At 52.3% G+C, this 14,303-nt stretch overlaps 1 protein-coding gene across 1 annotated transcript; it reads right to left on the reverse strand.

Moving 5' to 3' along the window:
* Positions 1-82: 82 nt before the first annotated feature.
* Positions 83-12,237, reverse strand: rp1l1b (rp1 like 1b). The gene is made up of 4 exons (XM_086100806.1): positions 12,097-12,237; positions 10,642-11,144; positions 9,450-9,603; positions 83-9,368 (listed from the first exon to the last, which is right to left on the reverse strand). The coding sequence occupies exons 2-4, from the start codon at positions 11,041-11,043 to the stop codon at positions 682-684; spliced, it is 9,243 nt and encodes a 3,080-aa protein (XP_085956932.1). The 5' UTR covers positions 11,044-11,144; positions 12,097-12,237; the 3' UTR covers positions 83-681.
* Between the last annotated feature and the right edge of the window lie 2,066 nt (positions 12,238-14,303).

A 14,303-nucleotide genomic window follows, 5' to 3' on the forward strand; every position in this document is an offset into this window, starting at 1 on the left:
TAGTGACGATAACGATAATACAGCTACCTCACACGAGTCGGCGTTTGGATAGTTGTTTTGAAACTAATGACAGCAATCAGTATTGAAAGTGCATTTGCATTTTATTTCACAGACAAAACGTGCTTGTTACATGCAGCTGAGGTAATACGTACCTGCCACTTTTTTAGTTTTGACCCATACTCTTCTGTATGTCGCCATCACGTTTGTTTGGCCTACTACAGCTATGGCAGCTAATGTTAACCAGTCAACATGAATGAGGTAACGAGGAAATACAGTATACCGTATCACGAGGCCAAGCTTGAAACCAAAAGTATTTTAAAATGGGGAAAAGACGTAGACGTATTGAAAGGACTGGACAGGTGTAGCGTACGGGCGAAAATACACTTATTGGCCATTCAATTGGAGGAAACAAAGAAATCTAACACGCATTCCAGGTTTGAGACTTTCATTGAGTTCACCATCTGAGTATGCAGTCCATAAAAATGTTCACGTTTTCCCTTTGTGACAACAACTGCACGAGTCTGTCATCTCAACGAGCTGCCTCATCATTGAGGTTGTGGTTCCGAGGCCGGTTTTGTCTCCGAGGTGTACGTCGTGCTCAGCGTGGACTCGCTCCACCCCGAGCAACCGGAATACCGCATCTCGACGTCCTCGGCTTCACTACTTAGTTGCCCGTAAAGTTTATGCGTCTGAGTCTTCGCCGTCCGCCTCGATGCCACCTTCAGACTCGGCTCTGGCTTTACTCAAAGCGGTCTTCACCCTTAATGTTGTCCGTTCCGAGAGCACCCCTTTGTCGGCTTTCTGATTGGCCGCCTCGCCGGGTATGAAATCGCGCCCCTCGCTTTTCTCCTCTTGATCGTCGTCGTCATCGGAATCCGCCCCATCCTCGCCGTCAGCTGACTCGCCCCGGCCGGTGGACTCGGGTCCTTGCTCCTCTTTTTCGGACGCCTCAAAGGTCTCCCCGTGCGTTTCCCGCTCGTCGTCCTGCGGTCGCTCTTCGTTGCGCCCTTCTTTGCTTTCCTTGTTTTCCTTTCCCGGCTGGAGCGCCTCATCTGGATCTTCGTTGTCGGTCACCGCAGGCTCCTCCTTCTCGTCATCTTCACTACTTGCTGGGTCATCTTCAGCCGCCTGCGCGTCGTTGCTTCCGTCCTCCCCTTCATCGCGTCCTTCTCCGGTGGCCTCTGCAGAATCGCCACCCGTTGCTTGGTCCTTTTGGAAACATTCCTCAGGTTCCGCCTCAGGCCCTTCAAACTCTGCCTCTTTCGTAATTGCATCTTGGTCTTCAGCGACGTTCTGGTTTGCGGACAATGCCGACTCTTGATCGGCGTCTTGGTCAGCGGACCGTGCTGCCTCCTCTCGGTCGGCAACCTCACCTTCCTCGGCTCTGTCGGCAGCCTCGCTCGTGTTTGCTGCGGTGACGTCTTCACCTCTCGTTTGATCAGATACATCCTCGTCATCCGGAGCTTCCGATGCATCTTCTCCGCCGTCGCTTGCTCGGGCGGGATCTTCTTCTCCTGAATTTTCCTTGTCATCCACATGGTCTTGTTGACTTCCATCAAGATCCTCTTTTTTAGTTTGCGCATCCGTTTGGTCCTTCACCGTAGCTGAATCATCATCATCATCATCATCTTCAGTTGAAGCAGCGCCACGGTTTTCATCTGCGCTGGCGGCAGGAGTCTCCTCTTCACCACTGACTGCCTCTTCTTTTTCCTCCTCCGATTCAGGTCCACTCGTGGCTGCCTCTTCCGCATTGTCATCTTTGACCGTTTCCGAAACCTCTTCAGTCGTCATCCCATCTTTTGTCGCATCCTGATCCGTTGCATCTCCACTCGGGGCAGTAGTCTCCTCTTCACCGTCCACTTTTCCTTCTTCCTCTTCTTCGGATTGCTCTCCACTAGTGGCTGACACGGTGGCCTCTTGTGCGGCTTTTTCAGCTGCGGCGGTGGCGCCGGCGTCATTTTCACTCAAGCCGTCATCTTCTTCGGCGTCCCGATCTGTGTCGGCTCCATCCTCATCCTCATCCTCATCCCCGCTTGTGACAGGAGTCTCCTCTTCGCCACCGACTTTGGGTTCTTTGTGCTTCTCCGATCCAGGTTCACTCGTGGCTGCCTCTTGAGCGTCTTCATCTTTGACTATTTCAGGAAAATCATCAGTCCTCATCCCACCGATTGCAGCAGCCTGATCGTCAGTAGCTGCATCCTCATTCTCAGCTCCACTCGCGGCACAAGTCTCCCCTTCGGCATCGACTTTCCCGTCGAACTCTTCGGCGGATTCCTGTCCGCTAGCGGCCGACCCACTGGCCTCTTGGGCTGCGGTGGTGTCAGCAACATTTTCACGCAATGTGTCGTCTTCTTCAGCGTGTTGCTCTGTATCAGCCGCATCCTCATTCTCAGCTGCGCTTGTGGCGAGGGTCTCTTCGTCCCCTTCTGGTTCCTCTTTATTCGAGTCCGTCGCTTGCGCCGCAGCTTCGGAAACCCCTTCACTCATCATCTCAACCTCTGCAGCGTCCTCATCCTCAGCTCCACTCGTGGCAGGAGTCTCCTCTCGACTATCCACTCCCCCTTCCTCATCTTCCTCGGATTCCCGTTCGCTCGTGGCCGACCCAGCGGCCTCCTGTGTTGCATCTTCAACGGTTTTAGGAGCCTCCTCGTCATTTTCATCTGCGCTAGTGGCAGGGGTCTCATCCTGGTCTTCTCCTGCCAATTCCTCTTCAGGCTCAGATTCATGTTCAGTCGCAGCTGTCGTGGTGACCACCGATGCCGCATCTTCATCTTCTCCGCCATCATCTGCGGAAACCTCATCCACCGTACTTGCGTCCTCGTTGGAGTTCTTCAAGGCGGATGCCTCGTCGTTCTCTTGGCTATCTCTTGCCTCTTCATCTTCCCGTGTTTTGTTGTCATCGGAAGCTGCGACGGTGGCATCCTGTGGTGCGTATTCATCTTCAAACGTGGCGGCGTCCGGACCCTCTCCATCCTCCCCCCCGCCGTGCCCCGACTCGTCATCGTTTGATTGATTTGCGGTCGCTGGGTTATGGTTCTCTTCACCGCTTGCAGCAGGAGGTTCCTCTTCACCATGGACTCCTGGGCCTTCAACTTCCTCGGATTCCTGTCGACTTGTGACCGCCACGGCGGCCTCTGGCTCCGCACCTTCATCTTCTGCAGCCACCTCTGCGATCAGCGCGTTTTCAGCAGTTGCCTCGTCGGAGTCCTTCACAGTGGATGCGCGGTCACTCTCATCTCCGCCGGTGGCAGGCGTTTGACTTGCCATATCAACGGCGCCGTCTTCTTCCGTTTGGTCGTGTGAGCTATCTGCACGAGTGGACTCTTTGGCTTCATCTGCATCCTCAGCTGCGTTGGCTTCAGCATCTCCGCCTGAGACTTGACACTCGCTGTCTTCTTGCGATGGGGCGTTTTCAGTCCTGACTTCCTCAACCTTAGTTTCCGCTTCATTTTCGCATTCCAAAACTGCAAACGCATCTTCTATATCGCCATCTTCCACAGCTTCTCTCAAAGCGTGGTCAAGGATCTGTCCAACGAGTCTCGCCGCTGCTGCTTTTGTTTCACTGTTGGCCAGAGAATCCTGCGTTCGATGATCATTCCTCATTCGAAGAATCCTTTGGAGATCAAACTCCATGAGAACCGGAGCGGTATTCGTAACTTCGGCAGGACCTCGAGGCCCCAGTGACCTTTTCTTCCGAAGACACGATTCGCATGGGCAGTTGTCATCCTCGATCTCACCACGCTGATCGCTGAAAATGGTGCTCGTGGCGGAATCATCGCTTTTTCCCGCCGGCTTGGTTTTCATCCGAAGCCGTCGTCTCCTCTCGTCGGTCTGGGCGGTCGAAGGTCTGGACTTAGCTTCTTTGGGAGGTCTCGGCAGCCCCGCCCGACCTTTAATCTTCCGCAGTTCTCTGTTTATGCTCGCTTGAATGCGCCTGTGGATCTCATCCTTAAGTTCGCTTATCATCCCGTCGAGCTGCTTGTGATCGTCTACGTTCCACTGGTTTCTGAACTCGCACATTGCGTTGACATAATGAGTCATGAACTGCTTTTCTATTTTGGTTAATAAGCTAAGGACCCACACGGGATCGGGTTCGTGAGATCGCTGCTTACGGGACTGTCGCGGACTCCCAGAAATCTCATCAGAGGAATGCGGGCTGTCACACGATACTCTTGGACTGTCGTTACTTCTAATCGTCCCGTTGGTTGACGTATCTCCCTTTGGGCTTTCCTCACGCATTTGTTCTTCCTCTCCTCCCGCCGCCCCTTCTTCCTGGGGGACTTCCTGCGCTTTGCAGACTTCGAGGGTCTGCTGCTGCTTCCCACCGCCGCTGCTCTTCCCAGAACCTGTCGAGCCACTGTTGACGTCGATGCCAGAGGATGATCCCTGATTAAAGTCCTTGTCAGAATGTCGGTCGGCTTTTTCTTCTAACACGGGTTCATTTTCGGCGGGGTCGCAAAGCCACAGAGACTGAAGACCCTCCACGAGTGCTTTGTATCGTTGCGATTTTTCATCCGCCCCCGTAGGATTGGTGTCTATCAACTGCAGCTTTGCGAGGCAATCGATGAGACCTGTGGCCGAGGTGCTAAGTTTACGTCCGTACGAAGGCGAAACCTCCGGTAAACTGCTGCATCTGTCTAGCTTGGGGTTGAGAAGGACTTTCATCACCAGCACAGACGAGTGGAATATCTCGGAGCCGCTATCTCTCGGATGATTTGCCCCCTTTTCGCCTGCCGTTTCATGACACCGTTCACTGTCAGAAACGCCAGCCTCCTCGTTCAGTCCCTTGAGATTAGTCTCAGAGACAGTGTTGCCGTCGGTGTCACGCAGCACGTTGCCACTGAGCTCCTCCATATCAAACAGTTCTCCGTCGGGCGGGATTTTATTGAGCCATTCATTGACGACTTCGGTTAGGGAAGCATTTGGCAGGCTTGATGGAACGAGGGCTTCATCATCATCACCATCCACCGTCTGCGTGTCACGCCTGCCAGCATCTGCGGCATCTTCAGGACCGTTGGGTACATGTTCACAGCTCACGTCGCCGTGAACTGAAGTTTCAACACTTTGAGGAATGGCTTTTGGTTGTTTGTCAAGATCTTTAGCCACCAAAAGATCCCTTTTCTTGGACTTCCCCGAGTGGGCTGACTCTTCGCTTTTTTTCTCCAGAGCTTCAGATGTTGCTGACGCTTGGGACTTGGATCGCACCGCTGTGTGTGCTCCGTGTTCAGATTCTTCAATTGCCACGACAGGAAGGTCTGACTTTGTGGATTTGGCAGACACATTGGACGTCGCGCTTTTGGATCTTTCATCAGTTCCTTCATTGGGCTCACCGGAGCCCTTTCCTGATTTTCTGCTCCTTGAAGACCGATGTGACTTGACTGACAACGCAGCGGGTGTTCCCTGAACTCCTTCGACCCTGCTCCCGTCGGATATATTTGATGACCTCGACTTGAAAGTTGTCTCTGACTTGTTTGTTGTTGCGCTCTGCCTTCTCCCTTCTTCACCACATTCATTTTGCGGCTGCAGAGATGATTTGGATCCTCCAGACAACAGTGAGACAACAGACTTTGCTCTTCTGTCAATATCGTCAGTGTTCGCCGCATCTCCGGTGGCTTTCGACTTGTTTGTTGCAGCTGAGGATTTTGACCTCCTGGATCGATCCGATTTACCAGGGGCGCTGCTCACTGCTCGCTCGATGATCTCATCATCGTTGTCCTGTGCCGCAACTGAGGATTTGGACTTTGCCGAAGTCATCGAGTGTGCCGATTTGGCAGAGCTGGTCGATTTGGCCGTGACGGCGCTCGGCGGCCTCGGTGTCGTTTCCTCACACGCTGCTATACTTCTCAGCGACTCTGATCCATTTGTCCGGGTGGATTTGGCGGATGCCGCGCTTGCCGATCTCTCTTCAGAGTCATCGCGGTGCTCGGACTCCGTTTCATTGGCTGTATGTAATAGAGAGTGCACTGAAGTCTTTGACTTTGCAGAGCAGCCCGCGGACATCGCTGACTTTGCAGACAAGGAGCTAGCAGCTCTTCCCGAGGTCATACAACATTCAGACACGTCTTCGACGACACCGCAAGCCTGCGAGTGGGCTGGCCCCTCTTCGGGTTGTTCCCGGTCCTCGTCACGATCTGCACATTGGGAGGTGTCTTCCGCTGGTCCATCAAGTATGGAATCTTTCTTCATCGGAGATGCAACCGACTGCTCGGAGCTAATGAGTTCTTCACTCTCAACGTCTGCAATTTCCATGCTGTGTTCACTCATCAGCTCAGAAACCCCTCTAGATGCTCCGGATACACTTGTAGATTTTGCCGATCTGATTGACGAGTTGCTTAAAGCTCTTTCCGTCGAATCTCGACGACCGGCATTTTCTTCAGCTGAGACTTTGGATTGGTTGGACTTTGCAGATTTGGCAGACAGTTTACTCCCTGCCCTGCTCGAGACGTGTTCAGTAACAAGCTCGGATACATGAGATGTCTCTGACGCATCTGACTTGGGCCTACAAACTCCAACTGAGCATTTTGACCTAGCGGATCGGGCTGATTTACTGGATTTCATGGACAGTGAGGTTAGTGATATGCTCCCACTGTGTTCCTCCAGTGAGGAATCAGCCCCATGATCAGAAACGCTATCTTTTACCGACCCCGCCGGTGCCGAGATGTGTGACTTTGCAGATCGGGCCGACCTCTCGCTGAGTGCCCTCTCTTCTTGGTCACGTGCATCGTCATCTCCTTTTGGTTCTGTCGATCTCATGGGAGGGGTCGACATTGCCGTTTCGGCTGACGCGGCACTCTGCGCTCTCTCGTCACATTCCTCTCTCAAGTTTTCATTTGGGAGCCTTTTGCTGGCGATCACCTCTGAGAGGTTTGCTTGAGCAGATTTTCTAGAAACATGCGATTTCACTGACAGAGCACTGGCCGATCTTTCTGCGGAAACGTGCGAGAGGGTTGATGTAGCAGATGTGCAGCTGGAAGGCCTTTTTTCTGTTTGCTTATTTTCTTCATCCTGAGAACAGCGAGACTCGTCTTGTGCGGGAACATCAGCAGAACATTTAGACTTGCTCGACTTTGCAGAAATGCGGGATCTTGCCGACATGGTGCTCATCGCTCTCTCGTTTGTGTCAACACCGTTCGGAGGAGTGTTTGGATGGTTGGACTCTGCGGATGCATCATTCGATTCAGCTGGAACTTTGGGTGCACTGGATTTAGCAGATTGTGTTGATTTGGCAGATATGGCCGATTTCACACTCGGGTCCCTCTCGTGCTCATCGGACCTTGAACTAAGGCTCGACTTAGCCGATTGAATGGACGTGGCGCTCGGTGATCTCTGGTTTGCTTCTTCTCCAATAGGCCCCCTCTGAGATGTTTCGGCTTGAGAAGATCTGTTGGATGCCCTTGATTGAGCAGAGATGACACTTTCCGGCCTTTCTGCGATTTCCTCATTTGCTTCCGAATCTTTAGACTGGGTGGCTATCGCAGAAGATTCCGACTGTCCTGTTTTCCCTGACATGGCACTGTGCGACCTTGCTTCAGACTCACTGCGGTTGGCAGGATTTCCCTCGACTTGCTCAGAACTGGGCGCTTCCTCCACGCCGCCTTCCAAATGGCACGACATGCTGCTCCCTGCTTCGCTTTTGCACTCATTGTCAAGTCCTCCATCTGTAGCTTTGGATAATTTGGACTGGCGATCGCTTGTCATGTTAACTGATTGGATTGCACTTTGCGGTCTGTCTTCAGCTGCCTCGGTGGTGTCTTCGCCAACACCGACTGGTGGAGATTTCGATTGTCTTGACCTCACGTCTGATGTCGTGGATACGACCGACGTGCTACTTGAAGCTCTCGCTTGCGGGACCTCCTCGCTGCCGCTATCAACATGAAAGGAGACCGCCCTCGACATCACGTCTGCATCAGAGATTTTCGATTTTCCTGATGTTGCAGACACAGCACTCGCGGATCTTTCTTGCATACCCGCAGAAGCATTTGATGCGGAGGACCGGACACTCGGCGCTCTGCCTTGTGCCTCCTCTGTACTCTTTGATTCCTCTTGCGAGTCCACCTTCGATCGGTCAAACGCACTTAGTGGGGGTGCTTTTGACACCGACGTTTGGCTTTGCGTTCTCAGTCCGGCTCCGGTCTCACTCTGCTCCCCGTGATCTTTCTCTTCCGGAGCTTTGTCCTCATCCGCGCCAACTGATCCCCGGGATGTGACTGACGTTTTGGATTTAGACGACAGGGACGTCGGCGGCCTTTCTTCAGCGGCTTCCTTTTCTGGTTGACACTGTTCACTCTTCACCTCAGACGTGACGGACGTTTGGCTCGGTGGCCTATCGTCAGCCTCAAGGACACCTGCTTTGCACTTTGTTGAGGCATTTGAATGAGCTGACATGGCACTATTGTATCGTTCCTCCTCTCCGCCTTCAGGTTCTGCATTCGGACTGACATTTGGTTTGACCGACGTGGAACTCTGCGGTCTTTCCACTTTGCCCGTCTCCTCCGAGCTTGCCTCTGTATCATCCTTCGATGTTCCACAGTAACATGCGTAGGATTTCTTGGATTGTTTGACCGCGCCGGAGCGCTTTGCGTCACTGGATCCTGATGACGATTTCCCTGACGTATCTGCTTCGGCACCTTCCGTGGCCTCGCCCTGGACAGGTTTTCCACTCTGCGAGGATGGTCTCGTCGCACTGGGTGAAGCATCGTCGCCGCTAACGGCAGATCCCGGTCGGTCTTTCGGCTCGCTGTTCTCCATGGCGCAAGAACCAGCTCGGATGGTGCAGTACTCCACAGTTTCAGAGGCCTCAACACATGTTTCTTGCTCTACCACGTGTTCTGCGTTTTCTTCGCTGGATCGTTGAGCCACGGTCTTCCTGGAGACAAACGTGCGCGAGGACGCACTTGAACTTGAGGTCTGAACACCGCAACTATCTCCCCGTGGGCCTGGCCCGTTTGTCCAGATGTTGTAGCAGTGAGGATAGCGAGAGCACTGTGCATGCCTGTGACGCCGCCTCGTGACACAGGGCTCGACCGGCTCGCTGGCAGAAAAGATCTCCGAACCCGAGCAGCTTCCGACGCTATCGAGCTCCTGAGGAAACTCGCTGGCATTGTTGGTGGACTTTGTCACTTCGGTGGACCAAAGTAAGGTTTCGTCATTGTCTAGCCGAAAGCGGACTTTCATCTTCATGGACAAGCTGCCATCTTTGTTGATGCGGACTTGTTTTTCGACATGGTCGTCCAATGTCCCGTCGGCGGTGGGCGAGACAGACCCGGCGCCATCTGGCGATTCCGTTCCATCTGGAAGTGACTTCTCAGAAGACACTGAATGCCTCGTGGATCGGTTGGCAGATGTTAGTTTCGGCTGAACTGTTTGTCCTTGGTTTGGTGGCAAAAGATAAAGAATGAGTCAAATCGGTTGCGTGGTCATTTTCTTGAACATTCAAGTCATCCTCCTACCTTCATTGCCGGTTAAGCGCGCCTTTGCAGTCAGCTTTGGCAGCTTGTCTTCGGCGGTTCTACGAAATCTCTCCAAAATGGAGGGATGGGAAGGCTCCCGTCCCACGCAGACCAGAACGCTGGGACACTGGATGATGCTTTGAACATTTTCCACCTGAAACCCAACACAAATCTTTCGTTTTAACAATACACGGGAAGCCGATGTCTCGCAAATCCGAGGTTATCTCATAACGTCCTGGGCCTAGGTCAACTCTTCGGGTGTGCACGGTCGCCAGGCTTACTTTGCGACATCGCCGACTAGAAAGTAAAAGAACAGTTCATGCTTTGGCTCCTCGTGCTGCTGAGTCCTTCTCATCCGCGCTAAAGATAAATGTCTTAATCCAGCATAATCCGAAGAACTCTTGCAGATGACGGCGCAGTCCACCATGACGGTCTTAGTCAGCACAACAGCGATCTTTGACGCGTGCGGATGCCAGATGATGAGAGATGGACATACAATGAAGTGAGACAGTCCTAGCACTTTTCAGGCTTGACCTAATCTCATCATTTGATGGAACTCGCGGGGACCCGTGACCACCTTGATTTATGACATTTTTGTCATCATTCATTCAAGGAGAAAAAGGGTACAACTTGAAATTTGGGATGCCAGTAAATCGAGTTCAGCCCTCGGTGCAGAAAGAATTCAACTGAAGTCAAGGTACCAGCGGACTGTACAATAGGAGCCACGCGTGACGGTGTCCTGCTGACAAATCACCATCAAGTCATCTCTCCGTTTGGCAGCTGATTAAGCCGATTGGCTGGATCCACTGTGCTAGTGGAGCGGGCGTCCATCTCCACCTTGTTTTGGCTGGCCTCATTTTGCACACCGCTGCAAACCACGTCGTTCACAGAATACCACAGGACCAATCTGAAACTGGGACTTCTTTGCGATATAGCATGGAGTGTGTGTGTGTGTGTTGGGGGGGGGGGGGGAGAATAACATTCAACCTCAATATGAAGTAGGGGGCAGCAAAATATCATCCCGTGGTCTGCAAAAAAAAAACACATGTTTGAGAGTCCCTATCCTTAAAGCCTATATCCCGTACCGGATCATTGCAGGGCTTTTCCACAATTTGCCCCAAATCTGCAAAGCGGAAACGGTGAGAAAGGATTGAAGCCGCTCTCACCGGCGGCTGCCTCGTGTGGCCTTTACCTTGTGTCCGTCCAGGGTGTAGAGCCTCCTGACGTGGTACTGCAGGAGCTCCGACACCTCCTCCAGGAACAGCCCCAAGCTCCTCAGGCCCTTGCGTTGCAGCACCACGGTCTTCCTGAGCGACGGCTCGCTGTTCTTGATCAGGACCACCTTCTTGGCGCGAGGAGGGGGCTCGTCGGGCCCGCTGGGCCTCCTGTGCTGATGGCGGTGGTAGGGACACAGAGGCGTCGCCTGCGAGCGGAAGGCCTCCACGGCTCGGGCGTGTCTGCACCGGGACCACAGGTAGCAAGCCGCCTCCTCGGCCGCGTCGGGGTCGGGGATGCGGGGGAGCCCGCAGCCGGCGTGCTTGTGGGAAGCCGGGACGGCGCTGAAGCACTGGAAGCTGCGTTTGTGGGAGGACATGGCCGCTTCCTCGTGGCTTATTCAGCGCTACGCAAGTGGAGGACCGCCGCGGTGCCTCGACGCGTCCCTCTGCCCGGGCCTCGCTCTTGAGTCATCCTAGCCTGGAAGACAAAATGCCATCGGTGATCTCCTGCTCAGTAGGGGAATTTAAAAAAATGCCTATCTTAAGCCTTCATGAGGGAAGTTTGCGATTAAAAAAAAAAGGCATCCCCCGCTCCCCCTTTATTTGATGTATTGTTGCATTCTTGTTGGCAAAAATGAACAGAAGCTGTTGTTTTGCGTAACCGGCAGGCGTAATGCCGGAAGTGTAAATAAAGATGGCGATAAGCGAGCGCAAATCCTCCGCGTTCCTTTCAAGAACGAGCTTAAATGTTGGGGGAAATTGTCGGACGTTTTGCCCATGCCGCTCGTCAAACGTCAGTGCCCACGACCCGTCGGGATTAGCGAGACGCGGCGTAAATATCGGCAAAGAAAAATAAGCACGGCAACGGGGACAAAGGCGCGGGAGCTCGCGTGAAAAGGCGATTCATTGATGGTGGGCAGAAGAAGGGCGATCCTACGGAAACGTCAAGTAGGCCAAGCTTGACTGACGCTTTGAAAGAAAGCCCCGAGCCGATCTTCTCCGGCTCATATTAGCGTCAAGGAAAGTGCTTTTCTTGCTTCACACTTTCATGTTCTTCCCGATTGTGTCCGGGCACAAACAGCAGGATGCCCTTCGTACTAACATCACGCCATGCCTGATGGTTGACTCGTGTTGCTCGGTTGCACACCTGATGGCGAAATGTCAGCGCATCATTCTATCTAATTGTCTATGGTCATTAGACAACAGACTGAGAAAAACTTGCCTTCCTGCCAAATAAACAGCATGTTTCCAAATGTTATTGGATTTGTTTTTGTTTTTTTTCTCCTCAAAGGGAAAACTGACCCAATGTGAATACTTCATCCTGGAAATTCAATACCACCACGACTACACGGCCTGGCCATGGATCCCGAACATCAGACGTTGCATCGGCGTTATTCAGTCAAATATTGCTATAAAGTGCAGATACTCACTTTTGCTCCGTGTTCACAATCCGAAAGCCAAAACCTCCATCAAGGAGCTCCAAGCGTCTTTTGCGAGTCCAGGTTTTCGGTTTGGGTCCTTCCGGCAGCACGCCGAACCGCTTATCACATGCACGAGGAGGCTAAGGATAGCCTGGAAAAGCCAGAAGGATAATCACTTGCAAGCTTGAACTGAAATCTGCTGGATACGACTTACTTGGACCGCCTGCGTTGCGTCAAGACCAGAACGCTTTTAGCTCTCGGCTTAGTGTGGATAAACTTGTCTCGTCAATGTTTTGCCTGAGTCACAGTGGCACGCCTTGCGCAAAAACGGCCATTCGCTCATTTATATCTACCAATGCGATACATATTCATTCACGTGATTTTAGTCATTTCGAATGCTAATCGTTGAAACCTTCCATTGGGTGCTGATTGATGATGCAACAAATACATTCGCAAAGCATAAAATGCACATACGTGCTATGGATGTCAGCAGTTCAAACGCAAATAATGCAATCATCAAATATTTTAGCCGGCCGGGACCGACGGCTCAAACGGGGGAGAAATGTCGGTGTCGGTGTTCCACAAGGCTCTCTCATCTGTCCGCAGATTTTGTCATCTGGAGTGCCCGACCAGTTGTGAACTGGCTCCAAGTCGACCGTGAGGGTTGTACAGAGGAAAAGAAAAATAAATGTGTGCGTGTGTGTGTGTATATTGTCAATATCCGATGGTATCCGTTAGTGTACTGTACAGATTTTAAAAAAAAATAGCTCGCCTTTAAGCTACGACGCCGTATGACCTGAATCACGGGAATGTGTTTGCAGTCAGCAGTCTGGAATCGCAGCTGACGATTAGAGCTACCGGTACTTTTTGTTTATTCTCGGGACACGTGGGAAGATTTATGATGTCCTGACTCACCAAGAGGAGAAAATAGCGCAAAGGAAGGATTGTACCATTTGCATCAGGTGGGGGACACAAAGCAAAAGCTGGTGCATTACTGGGCATGTGCAGTGCGGCTTAGCTCTCCTGGACAGCTGGCCTCAGTTCAACCATCGCAAGTAATTAACGTCTAGGAGTGGCAGAGTTTGCCACCTCGACTGCCGGATGCTGCTGGAACGCGCGTGGCGGAGCTGGGGCCCATTCCGGCTGAGGTGGGGCGAGGGGAAGGATAGCCTGCGGTCGGCCTGCCGGCCATTCGCAAGGAGACAATCGCGTACGCTCACATTCACTCCTACGGACAACTCAGAGTCACCAATGAACTCAACATACATGTTTTGGGGAATGCGAGAGGAAGCCCAAGTACCCGCAGATAACTCGCCCGAGCGCGGGGAGACCAGGCCAAGCCCACTCGGGGGCGGCCCCAAACAAGAACGGAGGAACTAAAAGCTATCCAACAATTGCACGTGTTAAGTTTGCGCTCAAGCTTCAGCTCTACTGAAATCCATGTCAGAGTGCCCTCGGGCTCGCATCGCAATCGTACACAGAATTCGTCAAACGACTGTGCTGCCGCACATACTCTTGCAAAGAAAATCTGGGACTGTTCTTTCAGATCCTATCAAATGGATTGATCCAGGAAAAGTTCCATAGGTTATCAAGCACACCATCGAAAACCGAATTGTACGTTTTGACAAAACATTTTCTCTTCAGCCTGCCCCCCCCCCCCCCCCCCCCGGGCGTTATAGCAGATCTGCAAGAACCTGCAGCGCTAATCCCACCGTAATGAGATTGGCACGGTAGCAGATAATGAAATCAGTCCAAAACTGCTGCTTGGAGGTTGGCCAAGAAGGGAGATAGTTGGACTTTCTCACTTTCATGCCAGTGTTCAAGTTCACTCTGCAGACAAAACACACATTGTCTTATTTTAGTGATGTGTGTGTAAACAGCAAGATTCAATCATTTCCCAACTCATACAATGAGGCATTTAGCCATCCTTTATTGTAAAGCTTGCAAGCACTTGCTCGTGTACATTGGCAGTGATATTGACCACACTCTCCCCTTGAAGTCACTGCTCTGGTCAAATGTCATGTTGTTTGCCCTTGAATACTGTGTGTGGCATAATATTGTCATTAATGAGCGACAACAAGAAAACGGGTCGTCTTACAGCGGGGGGAGGGGGGGGCTCCGGTTCCACGAGAGCTATTTGCTGCCTGCTTTCGAGCTCTCCCTACTCCAACACACCTAATTCAGCTGATCACGATCGTTTCAGGCTTCCACAGCGC

This window comes from Hippocampus guttulatus, chromosome 20 (assembly GCF_054856545.1).
Source record: "Hippocampus guttulatus isolate MCC_2025c chromosome 20, RoL_Hgut_1.0, whole genome shotgun sequence".
In the NCBI taxonomy this organism is placed as follows: domain Eukaryota; kingdom Metazoa; phylum Chordata; class Actinopteri; order Syngnathiformes; family Syngnathidae; genus Hippocampus; species Hippocampus guttulatus.